This window comes from Lepisosteus oculatus, chromosome 4, assembly GCF_040954835.1.
Source record: "Lepisosteus oculatus isolate fLepOcu1 chromosome 4, fLepOcu1.hap2, whole genome shotgun sequence".
In the NCBI taxonomy this organism is placed as follows: domain Eukaryota; kingdom Metazoa; phylum Chordata; class Actinopteri; order Semionotiformes; family Lepisosteidae; genus Lepisosteus; species Lepisosteus oculatus.
The window spans coordinates 30397489-30421313 of record NC_090699.1 but is presented as its reverse complement, the minus strand read 5'-3'; the positions used below and the strand labels follow the sequence as shown (position 1 = coordinate 30421313).

The following is a 23825-nucleotide window of genomic DNA, read 5'->3' as shown; positions in this document are numbered from 1 at the left end:
TTTCACTGCTGAACAACACTGGATGTCTAGGAAACGTCCTAGTGGTTGGTTGCAGATTAATATAAAGCACTTTGTAAACTATTGCCGGAGTGGTGATATAAAGGTATAGTCAAGTACCCCTCCTTCAGTGGATTTTCCAGTCTCCAGTCTCGGTATACAGCACAATGTTTTTTGAGACCTGTGAAACCACCTTTAACCCAAATGTCTTTTACATGTTTAAACTTGGGGAAAAAAAAAAACTTGAGACTTTAGTCGCTTATTTTTTTTTTTAACAGCATCCTGGCTTAGATGGCATTCTCACTCCACACTTCTCCAATATTCATGGAGAGCACATAACCTTAAAACAAATACATATGCGATTGTGTCATGGTGGTATTGCAGTTTGGGAAACCAGTTGGCATAGCACAGCTGAATGTGCAAAGTGAGGAATACTGCAAATGGTTTTCATTCTTTTTCCATAGGGAAACAGGCTGTTATTAGCGCTAGCCATACCGTATATGTTTGTGGAGGAGACTGGTAGTGTAGGTGTGCAAACGGGCTTAAAGCTAGAATACAACTTTTAAGCACAGTTTACATACTAGGGGTGAGTGGACTATACACTTGACTAACCTTTAGCAAGCAGTGCAGAGTTTCCATTTTAGATACAAATGAAGATTGACATTTTCATTATAGGTGTACTTTTACAGAGACTGCAAACACTGGAATTTAATGCATGAAGCAGTGACACTAAGAATGGCTTGCTCATTTAAAGTGCAAATAGTAGTTACTCCCTCAAAATGGACAAGAAACTCACATTAGCAATTTTGCCATACTGATGGGAGAATTTTTCAAGCTGTTTTAGCAGTCGAATGAACCTTAAAGCAAAACACTTACCTCTGATAACATCATGCTAAAGGTTGTGATATCAGAAACAATAGTTAAAGAAAATAAGATATGTAACAATGTGTTCTTTTCATTAAGGTGCATATTACTGGATACACATAAGTTCACAGATTCATATCATGGTCCAAAATTCATTTTCCCCAACAGAGTTTGTCTTTCCTTTTATACATCATACATTAATATTGTCTATTGTCAGATTTAAACTCCATTCAGTCCTTTAACAGCTCAGCTATAGTGACATTACTTCAGTATTCAAAAAAGCAGAAATAAAAATAATAATTGATGTCAGAGTTCATTAACATTTCCATCGTTTGGTACAATTAGTATCTCAAAGAATTGTCTCAGTAGTACCAAGTTACTGAAAATGGCGTGCAAAGTGTACAAACACCTGTGAGAGCTGTATGTTACAATGACATACGAAGCAGCTTAAAAGTACAGTATAAGGAAAACAGACATTCATATGAATTTGGGATGATCTTTGTTTTTCTCTAAAAGAATCAAATTCGATAAATATAATACTGTTTATTACTTATTCACATTTGGTTTTAAGATCCAACATAAGAAATAATGAAATAACTTCATTTTTAGAGACCCCAAGACTCTATGCAAAGGAGCTGAGAACATGCACTGGGCAGTGAGGGTAGTGGGCAATAACAGCAGAGTGTTTGGTGCTTTGAGACTAGATGTCATATGTATATATACACAATACAGTGTATAAATTAGCAGGTCCTTTTTTGTGAAGCATTTTAGTAGGATTTCTTGGCCCAAGATAAACCTGCGTGGGATCTTTTAATATTTTCTAATGACTAGAATATATTCTGGAAATTTGTTTGGTTTTATCATTGATTGTATCAAAGGCACAGAAATATACTCTTAATGATGTATTACTTTCAGCCCTTACACATGAGCCTGGATTCTAGAGAGATACCTACATACTCAGGTTTCACATTAAAAACCAAATGAAGTGCAAATTAATCTTCAGGAAATAACTAAGGCATAATCCCACAGCACTTTTTGATGCTGACCTTTTTATGGCACCTGCTTTGTGTGAATGTGGATACTCCATTTCATAGTGTATGGACTGTAAATGATTTGGAATTCTGCTTGATTAGGATCTGTAGAATTGTTAAATAATACTGCTCTTACAAAATATTTTAAAGTGATGACATGTTGAACATGAGAAAGTAGTCATTTAGATCACTGGAAATTTTTTCAACATTTCTTTTGAACAGTTTTGGATTAAAATCCAGCTTTTTAACTATATTTTACAATTGATGAAAATGTGCTAAATGTAGTGTTTGTTGGAGTATTCGTTCTTTAAAGTCTAAGTATGTCATCTGTACAGGTAATCCAGCCATTAATACTGAGCCTGACAGGCCAACCCTACACCTCCAGGTTATTGACTCATAAGGATCCAGTAGTTCACATCTTAAACTCTGATCAATTACTCCCTTTTACACAAACGTTACATCTTCCTTAAAGTTAAAAGCAAACACATGTCATAATACATTTCTGCATCTTATTAAATAAGCAGTCCTCACATTCTGTATTATCCTACAAAATTGTACATTGAGAAATAAATTTAGTAGCATCTGAACTTCAGTAGCACCAATTTATCTGCAAACAGCAATTCAACCGGGCTACAGACACTCACCTTGGTTCTAGCATCCTGTTCTTGTTTACTTCCTGTTGCACACACCACAAATTAAAAGCCCAAACTCATCACACACGTCTTGCAAGCAGTGAACACTGAGTTTTGAGGCATGATGGGATAGAAATGTTTAGATGGTGGGGAAAATGTACACACAAGAAACCTAGCAGCTAGCCCACAACAAACAGTGTCGGGAGAGCTAAAACAGCAATACCAAAGTCAATGAAACACAAACTGAAAGAAATCAGCAAGAGACTTGAGACTGCTACCGTATGGAGTTTTCAGAATCAACACCACTCCTTCGCCCCGCCTCCTCTCAAGTCAGAAAGTGCAAACGCGTGGAGCAGAGAAGCAGGCTCAGGGGTCAGTCTGTGCAGCCCCGTCGCTGCGATGCTCCAGCCAGCTGTCCCGTCGCACTGCACACCAGCATCCTCTCAACAAACTCTTTGGTCCGTCCTGCCACCTGTGGCCCTATCAAAACAATAGGGACGCATCTTAGTTGAGCTGTCCCTTCTCACACATCTGTGGCTTTTTATTTATTTTTTTTAGACACTCGCTGGCCAAGTTGACACCTCCCTGCACACCAGCATGGAAATGGAAATAGAAAATACATCCCTAAAATACCAACATGATTTATGTCTGCCCCTCTCTTTTTGAGCATGTTTGAAAGACACAAATGGCATTACCAGGACCTTTTAAGAAGCTAATTCACAGCTTGAAAGTCAGACTACTTGTTTACACTGTGTTTCTGTTGGCTGAGATTCATACCCAAGGCATATCTGACCGCGAGTCATACCTGTGGATTCTTTCAGTATTTCCTCCAGCTTTTCAGTCATCCCCATCCCATCTGCGCCATCACTGTTTTCCACTCTTTGTCTTATCACATCCTTGATACGCAGCAGTGCCGCCAGCAGGCTGTCTGCAGAGATCAACAGTAGCAGTAGACCTAATGACTCAATCTTCTCAGGGAAATGGCACACTCGTGTCACATGGGCCATCACAGCCTTCTGAGCCCAGAGCAAAACTGCAGGACCATCGCTCAGCAGCCAGGGGGATCCTGGATACAACACACTCAGAAGCATTCTGTTACTGGCTCGAGAAAGCCAATAGGAAACTGGGCTCAGCATGCACAAAGAGCTTTGCTCTACTGCAGGTGGCAGGCCTTCATTTTAAAGTTTTCATCATGTCAAGTTAACCATCCTCATTATATACTCATATATATCAGCTGGGTTTGGAGCTACAGTGTTGTCTACACACAAAGCAAATGAGGAGGTGCACACAAGCTTCTCCAATGAAGCCCATGCTTCAGGGAATAATCTGACAGCGAACTGCGTGCACCTAGGAAGTCACAGAGAGTGGTACTCTAAGAAAGCCCTGGCTAACTAATACCAACCGTACTCCCCCTGTGCCTGTGCAGGGGAATGCTGGTCACAGTCAGCTACTGACATGACCCAGGCTTGAATTTGTGACACCTTGACGATTGTGCTTAACCTTTGTTCAAGACACCCTGTTAAGGGTTAACAAATATGCAAACTTAAATTATGAGCTAAAGAAGTCAATTTTAAAGGGAAAAGAGAGGAGTACATAATTGCTACAAGCCAAGCACACCAGTACATTAGTCCACTATTATTCTTTCTGACTTGATAAAACACTAACCATACTCCTGGCTCAGCCCCCACAGCTTGATCTTGTTAGCTTCATGCTGTGCTTTCTTCTTTAAACGGCACGCCCTAAGACCACAGGAAAGGGAAACAGCTGAGATAAATGCAATCCTTCCGTCTGTCAAATTCAAATTACCTTTTTACACCCTCATTGTATCACGCATCCTTCTTTACTTTCACTCCCTCTAATCCTCATTATTCTGTGGATTTCTAGTATTCCATCACCTCTACTTGTTCTTCCAAGTTCACTTCCTATTTTTCTAGGTATACTAGTCTCAGATCCTTGTTTTTATGTTACATCTCCATCTCTCTCTTTTTTTTTTACTTTCTTAATTCAATTTCTTTCTGGTAGTGCTCCTTCCGTGTTTGGAGAACATGTTATTTTAAGATATTATCCCTCAACCTGTACTACAGTCCACTTGGGAGATCTCTCCCTGACCTCTGTGTCTGTCCCTGTTACCTGGAGGCCAGCTTATTCTTCTCTTTGCGGGAACGGGCCCTGGCTGTCACAGGCAGGTCATTGACAGGCCGGATGTCCTCAATGGCTCTGTTCAGGTTGTGTAGTTGCTCTCCAATGCTGCACAATTTCTGTGGGTTAGGCGTCAGATCACTCGCATCGGTCTTACGAGCTTTTCGCAGACCCTTCCTTCCTGAAATGGGTTTTAAATACAATAAACAGACCTGCTGGATGAGGGGAAAAGATCAGGGCTCATTTCTCAACCTATAAACTAAAAATACCACTCTGGAAACCTTTGGCTTTTTTCAGCTCTTATTTACAAAGACTAATTAGAGTCAGAATGTTTATACTTTCATGTAAAGTACCTTTCTTACAGTATACAAAAAAAACTTTAAAGTCGCCCAAATCTTCGATTAATCCTGCTTACAGGGTTGGGCACATTCAGTCTTCTTCAGTAGATTTCTTGTACAAATATGTATAAACCAATTAACACCTTGAGAGACAGAAAGGTTTTATTAAATAGACACGGAAGCCTCATTGATTGTGATAAGCAGTTAATGAGGACTGTTACAGTATTAAGAACGTTCCTGCGGTGCTGGTAGTGCTCTCTCACCAGAGGCTAAGGCTCCCTCTCTCTGGTACAGCGTGCTGGGCAGGGTGCTGGAGTTCCAGGAAGCGAAGGGCTCTCTTTGCTGTCTCTTATTCGCTGTCTCGTGCCCATGGCTGTACTCCCAAAAGCACCTGCGCTTCAGCGGTCTTTCAGCAAGGCTGCCGTCAAGGTCAGTGTCTGGAAATAGTAAAATCAAAGCATTAACATCAGATAAACAGCAAACACAGAGCTGGGAACCAAAACAGAGTATACAGACACGTGTGTAAATCAAAACAGGAGTAAGTATATTTTAAATCCTAAGCATTTTAGTTTAAGAACATTCTTTGGGGAACAAATGAGTTTTTAATGCTGCATATCTAATACATAAAGTAAATAATGCTCTCTGTGGGACAGCAGAACTCACCAGACTCACTTCCTGAGGAGCTAGACTCTCCCTGCTCCCCGATCTCCTCCTCTTCCTCTCCATCCTCCTCCTCGTCTCCCGCCTCAGTGTCCGAGCCTTGGCTGGAGTCCGAATCCTGGTGTGCCTGTAGGGAATAGTTGTGCTCCTCGCTGCAGTGCTCGGAAATGGATTGTGGCAATGCAGTGGATTCCAGCCCCTGGCCTGTCTGCTTCCCTGCTGTGCTCCGATGTCCTGGCAGCTCTGGTTCTGCCTCTTCATTCAGTTCCTCCCCGGCCGCTTTCATTTTGCCAGTCGGGTGCCGAGCAGGATGGCCTTGTCCTTGCTGGCTCCCTGAGCTCAAGGCCTGCTCTGTTGACTCCTCTCTTCCTCTGATGTCATTCTTCCCGTCCGCCAGCACTCCCTCAATACTTCCTAGCTCTGCCTCCAGGCCGGCTTTGGTGCAGCAGGTAATGTCATCTAAAGCGGAGACATCCCAGCGTTCTGGGTGCAGCTCCTCACCGAACCCATCATCCACAAGGTCACTGAGGAGTTCGAATGGCCGTTTCCGGGGCATTGCGGGGGACCCCAACATCAGAACCACATGTTCAGGGCACTCCAGCTAGGGAAATAGGCAGATAAAGTACAAGCTTTTCAATTAAATGCGATTTAGTCTTAGTGAGATGATATTATCATCAGATGAGATGATAAAGTCTATATTAATGTTGCCTCTCTAATATAATACCAACAACACCAGAATGTGTATGCCTAACTGTTCTTGATGAATTCAATCAGCTGGATCAATTAAATGAATTGCAAGAGGGTTTTTCATAAAGACTTCAAAAGGCAAATACTGAAGAATTTTCTTAAATGTCTTTAATTCTTTAACTTTTACTTCTTTATAACAGACGTAAGTTTTCGACATTTTTAATTCCAAGAGCAGGAGGTGTGAAACAAATGTGTATTGCCTAGAGAAGGTCTGGGCAGTACAATACGAGTGCTCACCTGCCCATGCTCTAATTTCCTACCCAGGAGCGAGGCTGCTAAGTGATCAGAAGTCAGATGGCATCTGTGGGTCCCGTATGCCTCACCAAATGCAGGTTCCATTCCATTAGTGCCTGGCTACAAAGACAGAGGATCTAAATCTTAATCACTCAAAATGATGAATGTTCACTAAGTGTGGATTTTAGGCATCTTAGGTACTGGTGAAAAAATTACTGCTGTCATGTACAATCAAAAAAAATCACAACTATTCAAACAGGTTAAAAAAAGGCAAATTAGATTTCCTTCAGGTGTTATCGAGTTGGTTCTGTGGCTGCGGGCCGGACAGATTCATCAGGTCCTACCTGTGGCATGTCCTGTAATGGGCACTGCCAGGTTGTCACGGGACAAGCTTGACGAGGGCAACAACGGTGATGGCTCTAGACATCCGAATGTCAAGGGCAGGAAATCAGGGGGGTTGAGTTGTCCCTCACATCGCACGTCACATTTCACCAGTGCTACCAAAAAAGAAATGTGCATTGTAAGTTCATTTTAATGATCTCTTTAATGCTAAGCTACACAGCACAAGGAAAGATTTCAAGTGTAGTAAATAGTGTTGATGTAAATTCTGCAGTGAAGTGGCTGAATTATTCATAATAGCTTGTTTATATTCCACATTGATACACACAAGAATTTGAAAGTGGATCTATCTGTTTGCAGACTGCATCCTTGTCCCAGATCCCCGAAATAGCTGCCTAATCACTTGTTTCCCTGTGTCGTAGAGTCTGGGCAAAATAACCTAAATCTGCAGGGTGGTGATGATTACGCATGAGACAGAGAGAGGAGGTAGTCAGGAGAAATTGGCAAAAACGTATTAGAATGTTCACACCACAGCTTCCCAATTCTGTATAAAGGGTTTATGCTGATGGGTTGAGAGCCATTTTAGGTTAGGACACTCAGAATTAAATGAACTGTTACAGTACATCATTGTGACAGTTTAACACTAGACAGAGGCTTTGTCATATACAGGCAGGAATGAAGTAACTGGAGGTCTTTATCATTAGAAAGGAAAGCAGGTATCTACAAATCATTCCATAAAAACAGCTCTGGGCGATGTGGGAGGAGAAAATGTACAGAAAATTATTTCTCTTGGTATATTCCCAGGCTTTTATTTACTATTTTTGAGACAATGGAGACAACTTAACTGAGTGTCACCTTATCTCAAAGCGATACATTTCTGCTCTGAAGGTCAAGCTCTTAACCTTACTGAAATGTTCAGTCTGCAATATACAGAATGTGTTAAAAACAAAAACTCCGCTTTAAATTAGAAGAAACATTCCTTGGTTTTTATCATGGGAACTTCAGTGCTATGGCACAGAATGCAGTACATATGGGAATTCAGATCAGAAAGTGTTTTAAAACATCTTTGTCAGTGATCACGCTGAAAGAAAGATTTACAACACACATCAAAAAAAGCTGCTATTCCATCCCTAATTTGGGTAAGGGAGGAACATAAAGTTGCAAACGTGAGGAGACTAGTTGGCCCATACTATTTGTTAAGTAAATTTAATAGAAAAGTGTATCTAAAATCTTGTCCAGTCATTTTTGTTCACTTTGTGGTCCGCAGTGTAATAAGCTGCATATAGACCATTCAGTGCTTTACATGCAAGAAGGAGGCCAGTGCAATGGACACAGAACAGGAATTAGATACTCATGCAGTGTTCTTTTAGTTAACCGACGAGTCAAGTCACAAGTCTTTTAGTTCACCCACAAGACTGGACATTCTATCAGCGTCTATGAAACCACCACAGCACATAAGGTGTTATAGTAGTCTAAGCTTGAGGAAATTAAAAAATATCTTTGATAAATAATAAATAAAATAAAGGTATGTGTCAATATTCCAGCATCAGACAGAGCAAGCGCCAAGCGAACAATGCCTTCCTTGTGACATTCCCAACGTGAGCTTCAAATGAAAACGTGGGGTCAGGAACAGCACAAAGGTTTCCAACTTCTGTCACAATACTGTCAACATGGAAGTCATTAGTGTTAGAGGACTTGAACGGAGACTCTGCAGGGTGAATGTAATGTAAACTGAGAAAAACAAATACAGGATGTAAGTAAGCTGTGACTTGATGTTGGGAGCCTGCAAGAATGACCTCAGTCTTATCACTGTTTAGCCTAAGAACGTTTTGTTGCATCTGTGATATTAAGATACTGCATATCTATCAGGCAGACACCTGTAAAGAAACCGCAGTAGTTCTACAAGTCATTCCCGATTTACAAGATGTTAAATAGTTGTACTTTGTAAAAGGCGAAGGAAGGCTATTGTTAGTAGCTGGTGAAGGGTGTGGAAATGCAACAGTCGTAAGCCCAAGATGCATCTGGATCGTATCGTTACGTTTCAAATGACAAGTAAAAAATATTTTTTTCCTTACTTAGGTCCTTAGCTGATTACAAATAGTAGATTTAGTCTTTTTTATGGAATGTTAAGACTGAACATTTTGTTTTTCCTTTCATCTAAAAGACCAAGCGTTTGTTCATGATTTCTTTGCATTGAATTTAAGACTTTTTCCACACAGCGTTTGTTTACAGTTTTATTTATTTTAGATCTGATGCTATATAAACATAAGCGACATACCAAGACAACAAACCATTTTTTTTTTGGGAGTAGGAACAAGTAAAGCTTTATTCCACGCTGAAAAGAGAAAAAGGAAACAACGTTTTGGTTGTGGAGCCTTCTACGGGTGTGAGCTGTCTGTCACCCAAGTGATGCTATTCCTCCTTGGGCTCAACTGGCACGTGCAGTGTTTATGGTCTTGAGCACCTCATCAAGTTGCCCTTGATTTAAGCAAACACTAATTTGTCCTAAATTAAGAGGTGGTATATATTACTGAAGCACATGAAATCAAAAACTTGCAAAATAAGAGAGTGTAAATGCAGAACTACCTGTATCTGATCCGAACTTCAGGTCCACCTAAGTGTCATCAGGCTAGCAGTGAGGCCGAAGTCCATGATGGTGAATGATGGGACATAGCAACATAAACGCCAAGTAGTCAAGGACCCATTACAGAACCCCGTGGAACACACTCAATTTACAAATTGGCTCCAAGGAAAGGAAATCCACACAGGATGCTATGAGTAACACATCATAAGTCCAGAAGGAGGAAAATATTTAGTGACCCAGAGTCAGAAGCCATGATCAAATCGTTATCTAAACAAGGACTTTTTCAGTAGTTTGTGTCAGCCTAAACCCAGATGGAAAAAGCTCAAAGAGCTCATTAGAGGCAGGGGGACACTGGCATTGAGCTGTCACCACCCATTTCAGAGATCTTGTAAGAAACTAATAATTGAGAATAGGTCTGTAGTGGTTATGTATTTGAAGGTCCAGGCCAGGGTTATTTCACAGTTGCAAAACCAACAGACTTTAGGCTTACAGATACAAGTCCAGATTTCAGGGCATCTTTGGTGATATCAGTAATGAATGGACAGACAACAAAGAAACCAGATATTATTGGCTGACCAGGAATAGAGGTCAAAGCCCAGGTAATAGGTCTTATTTTAGCCACCAACTCAGTCACATAAATAGCATCAACAGCAGTAAAATGAGAGAAGCTTAAACCTTTGAATGCAGGAAAGGACATAGTTGTCATGACGGCAGGAGGTGAGGTCAGCATCTAGTTATTAATATTATAGACGCTGTTGTGAAAGAACTGAATCAGTGTGTTACACTGCTCACACAGTGTGGAAGGAGGTGGATTAACTTGTTCATTTTACAGATGGTGGACAAAAGGACTGTAGGATTACTGTGACCCCCCTCAATAAGACTGGAACAAAACAAGGCTCTCGCCGCTTTATGGACATCCCTGAAAACCAGGGCCGGAAGATGAACAGTCAACCACACCCTCTTCGTGAAAGCTCAAGACACCAGCCTGCTGCTTTTATAGAGAGGAGTTTTATGTGTATTGGGCAAAAGAACAATGAAACGAAACTAGCCGACTTTTCACAGGAGTCAGTCTCGGAGAACTAGAATCCTCAAACAAAACAGACTGAGCTCCATAACTGGAGATTTTGTGAGCTCTTTTGCTAAACTTGCTGAATTCACCAAATTCATTCTCTAGAAGGTCAGAGGTCGTTTACTATTAATAGGAGGTCGAAGTCTTAACAGGCTCAGCGAGACAGACTTGTGGTCAGAAATGCCCTGTTCAAATTCTTGTAGGCTGGAAATGTCCACACCACAAGAATTCACCAAATCTCATGCATGGCCACAGTTATGTGCTGGGAAACTGACATGCAGATTAAAACCACAACAATCCACAGTTTCTAAGAACCTGGCAGTAGCCAAGCAATCAGGAGGATCCACATAAGCACAGACGTTGCCTAGAAGTAAAAAAAGAACAAACCTTACTGGACAAAGCAGAGCTAGTAGTTCTGGAATCCTAGTTAGAAATTCTGCAGTAGGTTTAGGAGGCCAGAAACTCAGAAAACATTAGCAGAGGCCGAGATACCTTTGTATCAGAGTCCAAGCTTTTCAAAGATGTCAATCTGCACTGGATCTACATTAACACCACTATCTGAGCCAGAGACGGCCAACCCTGGTCCCGGAGTCCTATAAGTCACCCTTAATCCCCCGGTGTGTGGTAAAGGCATGCAACATTTAGTAAGCAACTCGGGAATGGTCAGTGGCTATTGTTAAGAGCTGCAGGGGTTTGGGATTTACATTTCCAATGACCTCCAGGCTACCTTATGTCAGTGATCAAAACACTCAGAAACTGAGGATTTAAGAATTTCTCCTTGGGTTATGAATGGCTGGCCATATGAATCTGACTTTACATAAAACCATATGAATTTTCAAGTTTTTTTCTTAGGAAGTTAGTGGTAGATGTATAAAGCAGTGTGGTAAATTCCTTCTGCAGAGCACATGCAACCTCATCCAGCGTTTGCAGATACATTTTATTTTCTGTTTATGGAATAGTACAGTGAAGGACAACAAATGTAGATTTATATATACATATATTTATAAGTCCCTTCATAGGTAATTATTTCTCCAATGTTTCATTTATTGTTTTATATACATTTGTAAATGTACGGTATCTTTGATATTTTGTTTTATAACTACATAATTTAGATTGTAAATATCCATCCATCCATTTTGTAACTGCTTCATCCAGTTCAGGGTCAGAGGGAAGCCAGAGCCCATCCTGGCAAGCGACAGGAGCAAAGCAGGACACACCCTGGAGGTGACGCCAGCCCATCACAGGACACGCACACAGACACGCACACACTCGCACCAGGGCCAGTTATTCCAGAAGCCAATTCAACTACCAGTGTGTCTATGGACAGTGGAGGAAAACTCGAGCACCTGGAGGAAACCCATGCCAACAACATGCAAACTCCACACAGACAGCACTCTAGGTCCAGGATGAATCCAGGGCCCCAGTGGTGCAAGACAGCAATGCTAACCACTGTACCACTCTGCCAACCACTAATAAACACAAATGATCATTCTCTAGACACGTTCATGCAACAGTTAAGAAAGGGTTGTTTCAGATCCTTCCAACCGAATAACCAGGTTACATAAAGACGGAGCAGAAACCTCACATAAGTGTTCCTTGCTGGATTGTTGGTCAATAATTAACTGACCAACTAAGAGCTGGCTGAAGCCTTAAAGCTTTGTTATTTGATCATCATGGGGGTTGCATGTTAAAAAATCGTAACACTGGTAGAAATCGTTAACAAGAAGGCTCAGAAATACAGAGCATGCTGCAGTTGGGGAAGATAAAGCAGACAGGCAGGATCCAATACGATGGCCCTGGAGTGAATACTGATGCACTACCCAGAATTCTTCATGTAAAAAAAACAAACAATCATTTTCTATTCTCTCATAAATTAATGCCTGAATTCCGGTTTTAGTTTTGGATTGCGACATCATGTCCTTCGTTCAATGTGGTAAAATAGTCTCCTTGGTTCACTTCTTCTGCATCCTTTCGAATTTCAAATATTATCAAACTCATCACAATCTGCTTTGCTCTAGGCAGAAGAGAATTGGCTTCTTTAACCTGTCCATATACAGTATGACAATAAACCCCCTGAAATTACACCTGCTGCTCTGGGTTGCACTCTCTTAAGGCTATAACATATATCTTGTGGTGTGATGACTAAAACACAATATTCCAAGTGAGGGCTTACAAGTACATTGCAAAGCCTAAGCATAAACTCCCCGGAATTAATTTCCACACTTTGTTATAGTTCTGTTTGCTTTTTTATTACATCGTCTTGAAGAGGACATGGATTCTACATAAACAACCTAACTTCTTTTCATGTATTTATGTACTTAGCTCACACTAAGCCATGAGTTACGTGTCCCAACTTGCTGCATGGATCACTTTAGATTACAAAACGTTTAATTTAATTTGTCAAGTGTCAGCCCAATGCCAGATAGTCTGCCATTGTACATTGCTGTTTTTTTTTTGTTTTTTGTTGTTGTTGCATTTAAGGTTGTATTGTGTTTGTATGTCCCGATGGTTGAGGTGGTGTTTGCTTTCTCTATGCACTATGGAGAACGAGAAAGAGGTAGCTTCTACTTATTCAAACACCGGCAAATATCACGTCACCATTTATCCAGTTAACTGGGAGGCTTTGCGCATCTTCCTTGTAACTATAGAAACCCGCTCACACCTTTTATCTAACATAAAAATGAAACACACACCGAACGGAAATAACGGAACACCTAATCTTAAAGCAACATCACTAATAATAAAAACAACATTGCAGCTCAGCGCTTCTTTGACCCACTAAAGAAACACACAAAAGAGACAGCGCCTTTATTATTATCATCATCATCATTATTATATAAAATAGAATAAAAGGCAGAATTATCCTCAGGAAAAGTTTAGATTTTAACGGATTTGATCTGTTGTGACCAATGCGAGTGTGTACTGTGCATCTCTAAATTTAAACAAAACTAGATCACTGTTCCAGTTTTTTCCCTAGGCTTCGTGTCTGGGTTGCTAAAATATTTCTAATCTTACAGCATCCTTTCCACAATTGTCGACGTGCAATATGCAAACCAGAATGCTTAATTCCCCAAGAAACTGGACCATGCTAGAACTGAAATGTCACTAAAAGTTCTTTTTAAAGGGAAAAATAATGCTGTCATCAAAACATTTAGGCGTCCAGTAACAGAATAAGTTCTTAGGTCACGCGTTCCATACCCTCGAGCTATACAAGCAGAAAAATAAACCGTCTGTTCCAGCTGTGAGTGATGTCCACGATTTGGAGCCGGCAGACTGGTCATTTCTAAAAATCCGGCCGCGACAGGAAGCCTTTATATCGAGCTATTTGTATTGCCTGGGCTACTGTTTCTCTGTATGACACGCTCTGTATCGTTCAGCACTTAATATATGTGCTCCCATAAAAAATACTATGAGTTGAGTAGGAAAGAGACTCCTGCTCCCATATTTCCCCTCACCTGTCTTTAAACTGAGACAGCAGGAAAGAAGTTACATTTTGGTTTAACAAAGTAACACTCACCTTTGATTGGCAAGTTCTTCTTCGCCACTTATTATGCGTGCAGCGTTTAACTTGGTTAATGATGATGAAAAACAATTTGCTGGCTGAAACTTCTCCAAATTAATAAGCTTCGAGAGTAGTTTGATTCCCTTTTAAAGACTATTCCAGGCAGAATAACTCAGCACATACGCATATACTAATGGACAAAATAAACCTCGACAGCTGCTTAATTCCAAATAATTCGTTTGATAAGAACCTTTTAAAGGAAACCGATACCCTGCTCTAACAAATTATTTATCCCGTATGAAGGAAGTTAGTTTCAAACAGCTGGTATTGAGCTGCTCCATGCAAAAAGATGGGGGAAGAGATAGACAAATATTAATTTAATAGAACGGTGATTTTTAAAATACAATGTATAGCGAGTTTAATATTATCTTTCAAAATATAAGCATTATTGTATTATTTTTTATCATCAATATAAAGTGTAATATCAGTGTTTATATTTTTAATATTTCCTATCCCAGTTAAATAGCCACACATAGCACCCCCCTACGGCAAACATGGTGTCGCCCTTATGACTCAGAAAGAGAGGTACACAAAAATACTTTCTGTTTCAGTGGAATAATAGCACTTTCTATGCTGTTATCCGATGCAGGGAGTGGGGATTTTCAGATGGAGTTCCACTAAACATTTTTGAACAGCAGCTGCAATTGTAAGGTGCTTAGTAAAAACGAAACGAGCACAGCGCCCCTGATGCAAAATGGAAACTATTTCAGCTGTAAACATTGCACTTGGTGAAAAGGGCGATTCAGTTCAGAGCACTTAACTTCTATGAGAACAGATAAGGCTGGGAACGAAGCGCATCGACCTGAAAAGGGGCTCGTGCGTCTTCTTTGTCTTTGATCTCCAAGGAATCCATGTTAACGCGTAACACTGTGTAAAAACATGTTTTAGTGCCATTAATTTTATTTAAATAATAAACATAGCGTTCCATTTAAAACCGACATATAAGAAAATAATAAGTAAATAACATCGTGTCTATATAGATGCTTGCAATTAAGTACAATTCTAATATGCACTGCCAAATTACTTGGCCTCCACTAACATGACACGCACCTTTTTTTTTCTACAGAGCGACTTCAGAATAAAGGTATACAATTCCCATATAACATTAACGTTTAACAATCCCGTAAGAGAAGTGCTAAAATTAGCAGCAAATCCTGGAACAGAGTCCTTCACTGCTGAAAGGTGTCTCCATATTGTACAAGACAGCAACAAGCAATGATAGCATTCTTAGTACCAGGCAGTGGTCTTTACCACACAACCCACTCCACCAACACTGAACCAAAATACTCAAGGACAAGATAAAGAGAATACATTTCACATTTTTCCGATTTCTCTGGCACAGCAGGAAGTTATGTATTTCAACAGTGTAGCAAACTTGTATCAGTAATATGTAGAAATTGATCTCGTAACTTCCCAGGTAAAAGAGACAAGAGGAACAGCTCCTGAGGTCATTGTCTAATCTGGGTCAAAATTTAAGATAGACTAAGCATTTAAAGAAACATATTAGTTGAAACTGCAAGTGCAATCACAGTTATTGACAGAAAAATGAAAAGCCATTTTGCAGTAGGTGCACTGTGCACTGACCTGCCGAGGGTATTGAAAAGACATGAAAGAGGTCAGTTCTTTTAGCTGATTAACATTGTCACCAACAAAGCTGTACTGTACATCTGTGGCTCATGCTGTGCAGATGCTGTCTAGGGGGATGGTGTCCCCTTCTTCTCATACAGCCTGAACAACCCTGGACATGTTCAGTGGCCACTGAGTCCTAGATGCCCTACATTTTCCAGCTCATTCCACAAAAGTTGAGTGGGGCTCAAGACTGTTTAATAGGGCGTCTAGGGTCACAAACTGTGCCGGAAAGGCCTGTAATGATCAGTAGGGCAGGAGAGACCCAACACGAGCAGGATTGACGGCACAAACACAGAGGTTTGCTCCAGGCTCAGGGGTCAGGCGATGTCGGGGATGAGACCTATGCCCTCAGGACAGGGACGTGGGGTGACCTGGAACTAGGCGGGCCACGCGACATCCGTACCCTAATGCTGAGTGAGGAAAACTCGAGACACAGGGACTAAACAGAAAACGGAAACAAGAAACACCGGAAGGACATGAATAATCACACTGAGATCGGAACAGGAAAGAAGTGGAGCGCCCTCTAGGGGTTGGATGTACCACAGAAAGTACCACTCTGGAAATAAGCTGCACAGCACTGTAGGGAGGAAAAACCTCATTTAACTGTCAGGAAACCTCCAGGAGTCCACGGGTGAGAGCTACCCCCTCCTCCAGGGTTATACAATAAACTTTATTAACATGTGGTAGAGGGAGCCGGTAAAGACTCTCGTGGACGGTGACACAAACATCTTGCAAGAAAACTTCTCACACAAGCAGCCGGAGGTTGTGTGCTGTCTTCTTGGAATATCATCATATCAGGCCTCCACAAGTGCCCAGAAGAAGTGCAGAAAGTAGGATCCCAGGACTTGATTGAATTGTGCCATGTAGTCAGGCTGCTGTCAATCACTATGAGAGATTCAATCATTAGCCCAATGTGCTAGATGGGGTGAATGGGCTCCCCTCATTTGTAAACTTTCTTATGTTCAGAACTGTATGGACCAGACACACTTGCTCAGCCCATCACTTTAATCTCCCCATTGATCTTAGTAAGGTGCTGTGACTCATAGATTCAAGGTTAATTAAAGGACTATCATTGACTGTTACATTTTGACAGGTTAACATGCTGACTGTGGACCTCATTGGTCAGCCTCTAATGGATCATATTGGACCCATTCTGTTTTTCATTCTTGATTTTCACCTGCCTTGGCATTAAAATGTTACGTCACCTCATCGCCCGTGCCCAATCGGCTCTCTTGCTCATGAGGTGATTTAGACCTTTCGTAGCAGTCAAGTGACTCACGTAATGTGGTCACACATTAATGGTCAATTAATCAAAATGATGCCAAAAATATTTAATCAATATCCAATATCTGTATATCTTATTAATCTAAAGATTAATATTTTAATATTCAATAATAAGATTTATTCAACGTCCGTATTTTAAACCCTCAATTGTTAGCTTTCTACAGAATGCCGCTCTGTACAGCCTCTGTGTTCTGTATGGACAAACGTTTTGTCTCAGTACTCCAACAGAAATGCATTGTAACTCACTTTGAACCCAGAATCATCTGTGCAGAGCAACCATCCTCTTTCATTCACGAATGTGAAAGCATCTAAACCAGGAGGGGTCACTAATCCAAATGCTTTTTTCCCCCTAAAAGAGACATAGCCAGAAAAGTAGATGCAATAGTTCTCCTGCTACTGATCTCAAAGTAATTGATCACAAATTTTTATAAAAAGGCAGAAATGTCAGGTTATAAAGTTTTCTTTGAATTGTATTTTTATTGTATTTTACGTTTTGCTTAACAGCACTTTAAAAATAGCACATTGCCTTGGTAAGATATCAAAGAAAACTACAGAGGAAACAGGACAATAATTATTTTTTGATGATGATCTTTTAAAATAAAGGGTCCAATCTAAATAATTTAATTGTAAAATGAAACTCACAGCTGCAGTTTAATTATTTTTGTCTCTTCCTAGTGTTGTTTATATGGGGATGACGTTTTTTTTGTAAAAAACATAAACCTGTCCTTTTATACATTTCTCTGTTTTTGTTTTTTTCCTTTAAAAGAGGGAACTGGCTCTGGGTTCCAGAGCACTGGGCCTCATAGAAAGCAGGTTGTGTAGAGCCTGTGTCTGAGGCCAGATCATCAGTTACCTTACTTTGAAAAAGGCTGAAAGGCTGCCATTGTGACCCGACTTTTTCTAGTCGACATGGGAACAAGGACGTGGCAGAGAGAGAGCTGAATGCCTTTTCCATTCAGATATCTTTTATTACTTGCTCCTTAAGATAATTATCAAAGTTTGCTGCCTGCCTGTATAGAAGGATAAGGTAAATGTAGTTGCAGTAGTTATTAAAATGATCAAATTCTTGAAGCCATTTCACTTGTCCAGTGAAATGTATCTTAAGTGCACTTATTCTACAATGTATTATTTCAGCAAGCGACACCCTACTCATGTACAGTAAGGGAACAAACAATTATATGCAACAACCAGACCTTTGAATTCAGTAAATGATATTCAAATATGCAGTGTGTGGCATTACTTTGCTAATTATCTACTATTCCAGTGGTCTCAATTGGTCTGTTTCCAGCATTACTGGTCATTCAGAAACACATTTTTCCGAACTTCTAGCTCCAGCTGCCAGAGAATCTAACATAATGGGTGTTACATAATGACTCTAGATAGGTCCTGGACTGTTTCCATCCCTGCAGCGCAACTGCGGTTAAATCCAGTACATGGCGTGCCTCTGCTGCCTGCAGAACAGGAATACTCAAAGTTCAATATTAATGTAACTTTTTTTATCAATGTCATGTAGCTTATTATTGCAAATATTCATTTTAATATGGCAGTGTACATTCCTCCGTGTTTATAGTCACCTAAATGTGACATCATTAGTGCCTACTACTTTATGGAGTACAATTCTCTGGTCATTTTGCTCTGCTGTCCAATACTTCACCTTCTGTATTAAGCTTTTTAATGACTAAATTGAACACTTTGGTCCTTTCTGTAACACGACTGCCTGCCTCCTGGCCATTCTTACCGAGATATGCTGTTCAGAAACTGGAGCTGCTTAATTAGGAACTCGGAAGTACTGTAAGGACACGACAGCTGTCTCAGCAGAAACAAGGTTTTTACTAAACACAGACAAATCTCTCCGACAATTCTAGCTGTGTTTCAATCCTAGGCAGACATTTTCTTCCTCAGCTTTTTTTTTTATTAGGCAGTGTTTAGAAACGGTGACAAAAAGTGACTCACCTGCCCACAGCAAACGCGAAGACCTCTACACCGTGCCTGGGATGGGGGTGGGGGTTATAGTCAGCTCTCTGAGGCATTTATTTGGCAAGGCAAGGACTCTGCACCCCAGCTTTCCTTTGGAGAGGAATTTTATTGGAATTTGAATTATTTATCTTTTTAAAATCAAGGTCACATGACTAAAAAACAATAGTTGGTCACGTGGGGGTCCTTCATCTTGTTTACAAACACAGGGCACATCATTTAAAGGCACAGCCTCCAGCCAGCACAGAGAGAACACACAGCACATAGCACTGTTTTATGATAATTGATGACTACATGTTTGCACATTAGCTCACAGAGTTAAATCTACATGCAAAAACAGGTAAGCAAGAATTTATTTTTCATTGTGTTAATCATGGTGTTGCTAACATACTATGACATAGCAAACCAACAACATTTGTTCACAGAGATGCAGGGTCTTTAAAATCTCTCCAACCTCCCATTACTTAATTTCCTGTTTAGATTTTAATCTCCATCAAGGTAAAACACTGTTTTCCTACAAATAACAGATTCCTCCAGACCAGCGGTTCCAAGTGTTTCATTTGCACTGTACTGTATGAGAGGTGGGGCTGTCTATCAAGCATGGGCAAGTCTAGCATGTATGAACAGGAAAATGTTCAAACACAGAAAACATCACATTACTAGCATATATACAGTGAATTACACATTTGATGATAGAAGTTGCATTTGTCAAAGTTCAGTCTTATATTTATGCATGCCATACAATACATCAATATGTGATGCTCAAGTCATTATATTCCCTGTCATTGCAGTTCCCACATGAAAAGCAATAAAATCAAAAGAAATATATGACAAGCAGGAGACTTAATTTCCCGTGACACAGGTTTTAGCGATGCAGTGAATTGTATCAAATCACCAACAATTTGGAACCAATTCCATTAATCCGAATTTATTTCACATTTATCATTCTAACATAAATTAAATATTAACATCTTTTTGTCAATGGATCAATTGCTCATTCCCGTGTGGCTAAGCTTAGTTCCAAGGTGCTCCTGAAAGCAACTGCATCATCAGTTTTAAACACATTTTATACGACAGTCACATAATTTCAAAATACAAGGAGTAAGAAGTAAAAGATTCTTAACCCAGGTTTTTCAAAGGACTTTCCCAGTAGGTGCTTTGTATCTCCCAGTCCAGACAAACTGCCATCTGTAATTAACACACAAGTCTTGCAGTGGCATCCTCATTCTAGTTACTATTCCCTTCAAAGGTGGCAAGATGTGGGTTTAAGATTGTTTAGGCCTCTATAAAAGCAGTTTCACGCAGAGGTATCTGCTGAATAATAGTAGGACAGCCTGACTTTCCAATAGAGAACAAGGTCCACAGCATTAAACCTTTGTATGTCATGAATGGGGTTGAGGCATGTTCACTAAAGGATGCTATAGTATATCTCGCAAGTATGAAACACGAACTCCAGATCTTCTCAATGTTTGCTCTGTGAAGTGTCAGTTAAAGGAGTCTGCAGGTGTATTTTTGTCTAAATTCAATTTCAATGGCTGAGTTAAAGGGCTAAACTGCAGACAACCAATTTAGCAGTCAGAGAACAAAGCTCAGGAGAATAGGCACTGACTTGCAGCAGCTGGAATGTTGAGATTTACAGCAGTAGTGTGGCTCCTATAGACCTGTGTGGAATACAGTTTTGGGTGGGCAGACAGAACCCAGGATGGATAGTGTACTGGATGTACTGAAGCGAGATACTCAGGTCCCGTAGCCTTTAAGGCTCATTTGTCTTACCTTAAACATTATCCTAGAAATCCACATCAATAAATAAATAAAAAAAAACACAAATACAGTTCATCTACAGGCATAAATTAAATTAAGTTAAAAATAAATAATTGATCTAATACATTTTTATTATTACTATGCAATGTGGTCATTGAAAAGATGAGATAAACGTGTGCACAAACAACTATAAACGTTTACTTCATCTACACTTTACTACACTTAGACTTTACTGTTGACACTGTTATCTTCCCACTCCAGTGGAATGACTTGATAGAATTCTTGTGGGAAACCTTGACCTTTAACTTAGGATCCTGACATTTAAATTGCAGACCACTTCATTTTTAAGTCCTTGTATGTAATCATTTACTATCTGTATGGCTGTTTCTGGCAATGCACGGTATACAAGGTATACAGATCATAAAAAAGATGAGTATGTAGAAACAGTTGTTCTGCCTGGAATTTGAGGAATCACTGCAGAGAAGCCCAGTCTCCAGGTGGAATGATGAGCCTCTTGTCATCTTTGTTGGAGCCTGTGGTCATCTTTATGGCCGTTCCGGTTGTTATGGGTTCCACTTCTGCAACGTAGCTGTGGGAGATGCTGGGGTGAACGTCAAATTAAAACCGAGTCCAGTGGAATGGAAAGGGAAGAGCTGACCCCACATAGGCAATGTCATACTGCAAAAAATAGTAACATTAAGGAAGAACTGTTTGCATATAGTTTCTCTTCACAATGAGGTTATTTAAGCTCATGTGGTGTACTGTATTATGTATTATTTTTACTACAGTGACTTAAAAACTAGTCATTTCAGTTGAAAAAATTAAGTAAACAAAAACTGTAAATTGTTTTCAATTGAGTCCCACAAGACCTGATATGACACTTCTGGCTGCCATGTCGCTATGACAACTCAGAACTGTAACCTTACATATCAGGTTTCTCGGGGTTGAGTCCATGTTAACAGGGCTAATTTGTGCTTTAGCACATCTATGACAGAAATGAGTGTCAAATAGCACTACATAAATACGCCCCAATAGCTAAAATCAACATACTTATAAAAGCTCGGTTTTAACCATCCAGGTGGATGCAACACATTGGTGGTGGAGGAGGGGAGTCCCCATTACCTGTAAAGCGCTTTGAGTGGAGTGTCCAGAAAAGCGCTATATAAGTGTAAGCAATTATTATTATTATTATTATTATTATTATTATTATTAACCTACCCAGTGCTTACTCCCAGTAGTACCGCAAGTACCAGATGGTTTCGTTTTTCAGCTGTGGTCCAAACAGAGGGTTTGCCTGGGCCAGGATCGCTATCAACCAGCTGCAAAACAGACAAACCCAAAGCAGCAGAGCAGAGTTTTTCAGTCTTTCCTCGGTCCATTTCGACAACACCGACACCTGTTTTTATATGTATTCGGTACAATAGGTTAAGAGCAAACGTGATACTATGTGCAACTAGACCTGAGATGATTGCTTCTAATCAGTCTGGATCTCCGCGACTCACAACTTTCCAGTACTATACGGCCACGAACCCCTTTTCTTGAGCCTTTCTAAATCATTCAGCGTCCCTGCCGTACATACTGTAGTATGGATATTTTCCAGTGGTTCAAATACAGTTGTGCAAGAAATCATGTTACATTTTAAAAACCATGCATTCATACTTACAATAGGTAGCAGCATACTGCCGTCAAGATCAACATTGTGATGACAACACTAGAAATGAAAAAGGATGAATAGTTTTCAGTGGAAAACATACAGGACAAGACACTGATCGGCCAGTGACAGCGTGTGAATCATCAATAGACACAATTCGCCTACACAGAGAGTGTGGTTTATTTTTAATTTTAAGAGCGCAATAATTCGGTAATACGGATTTGCTGCTTCGGTAGGGCCTCGATATAGAGGCAATGATGTTTAATCCCTTGAATCACAAAAAATAAATTGCAGTTTTATTTAACACATCATCAGACAAAACAGGCATTACAATACTAAGCTTAAGAGGTAAGGACAGCGGTATTAAGAAATACTGGTAAGACATCTGGCTATTTATTTAAAATAGACGTATTTACCCCCGGTTGGGCCCTTTCGGTACGAACCAGGGCGCTACACAGCCCACCAGCCCCCACAGGGTGGTGAAACAGATGATCGGCAAAGTCAGAGAATGTGAAACCATCGTTATACCACCTTAAACACCGAGAAATATTGCTTTCACGTCTATAAGTACTCTTTAAATCACACAATCTCGCAGCTCCGTTATCTCGACTCTCCTTCAAATCCTGTTGCTAGGCGGACTCATTGAAAACCACGCCTACGTACAAGTTAAAAAATGTGATTGGTCTTTTCCAGGAGAAGATTTTATTTCTATTGGATACAAATCCTATCTCTCCCCGTTATTTCCCCTGGCAAACTGATGCATTTCCGGGGAATGTTTGTCAATTTCTGCCGAAACGAAAACATCAATGATACCAAGTAAGAGTCAGAGTAAACTTGAACACACAAGGGGTTTTAATAAATTGTAGCGATTTCAAAAGAATTCCAGTTTTTTTCCGGAATAGGGGTAGCTTTCCACAATTTTAAATTCAAACCTCTTTATCGGCATGACCGATCAATTACAGTGTTGTCAAAGCACATTCAATTAACACATTATCTACAGACATTTACACTACAAACATATTATTGGACATTTACTGGAACACATAAAACATTGTTGAGAGACACATGACAGGAGATCACGTCCTGTGAAGGCAGCTCCAGGTTGCCTCAGCCGCTCCCAGCAGAATTGACTGTTCTGATTCTGGCAGGGGTGGAAACTGAGGTTTTCCTTGATCTTGCCAAAACTACACCAACACGGGAACATACGAGAACTTAACCCTAACCCCCCCCCCCAAAAAAAGGAGGGCATGTGGTCCATCTATTTCGTCTGATAGTAGGTACTGTACAGTAGATCTCAGTATTTCAGTGTCTTGGATGAAGCCAGGCTATC

General features: G+C 40.3%; 2 protein-coding genes across 2 annotated transcripts; both read right to left on the bottom strand.

The window, feature by feature from the left end:
• Positions 1–142: 142 nt before the first annotated feature.
• On the bottom strand, positions 143–14438 carry LOC107077350 (CREB3 regulatory factor-like). The gene is made up of 9 exons (XM_015346954.2): positions 14152–14438; positions 6987–7139; positions 6646–6762; positions 5665–6262; positions 5265–5438; positions 4655–4844; positions 4190–4263; positions 3330–3452; positions 143–3004 (listed from the first exon to the last, which is right to left on the bottom strand). Exons 2-9 carry the CDS (start codon positions 6993–6995, stop codon positions 2898–2900), a joined length of 1392 nt encoding a protein of 463 aa, XP_015202440.2. The 5' UTR covers positions 6996–7139; positions 14152–14438; the 3' UTR covers positions 143–2897.
• Positions 14439–19172: 4734 nt separating this feature from the next.
• Positions 19173–23148, bottom strand: atpv0e2 (ATPase H+ transporting V0 subunit e2). The gene is made up of 4 exons (XM_006630431.3): positions 22912–23148; positions 22508–22555; positions 22063–22163; positions 19173–21522 (listed from the first exon to the last, which is right to left on the bottom strand). The coding sequence occupies exons 1-3, from the start codon at positions 23013–23015 to the stop codon at positions 22070–22072; spliced, it is 246 nt and encodes an 81-aa protein (XP_006630494.1). The 5' UTR covers positions 23016–23148; the 3' UTR covers positions 19173–21522; positions 22063–22069.
• Positions 23149–23825: the final 677 nt, after the last annotated feature.

Coding starts and splice junctions, on each gene's coding strand:
- LOC107077350 (XM_015346954.2), bottom strand. Junction 4,264..4,654: donor AAGAATAAGCTGGCCTCCAG/GTAACAGGGACA, acceptor CTGTGGTCTTAG/GGCGTGCCGTTTAAAGAAGA. Junction 3,005..3,329: donor AATACTGAAAGAATCCACAG/GTATGACTCGCG, acceptor TTGTTTTGATAG/GGCCACAGGTGGCAGGACGG.
- atpv0e2 (XM_006630431.3), bottom strand. CDS start 23,015: ATGGTTTCACATTCTCTGACTTTGCCGATCATCTGTTTCACCACCCTG. Junction 22,556..22,911: donor CCGAAAGGGCCCAACCGGGG/GTAAATACGTCT, acceptor TTTCATTTCTAG/TGTTGTCATCACAATGTTGA. Junction 22,164..22,507: donor GCAGTATGCTGCTACCTATT/GTAAGTATGAAT, acceptor TCTGTTTTGCAG/CTGGTTGATAGCGATCCTGG.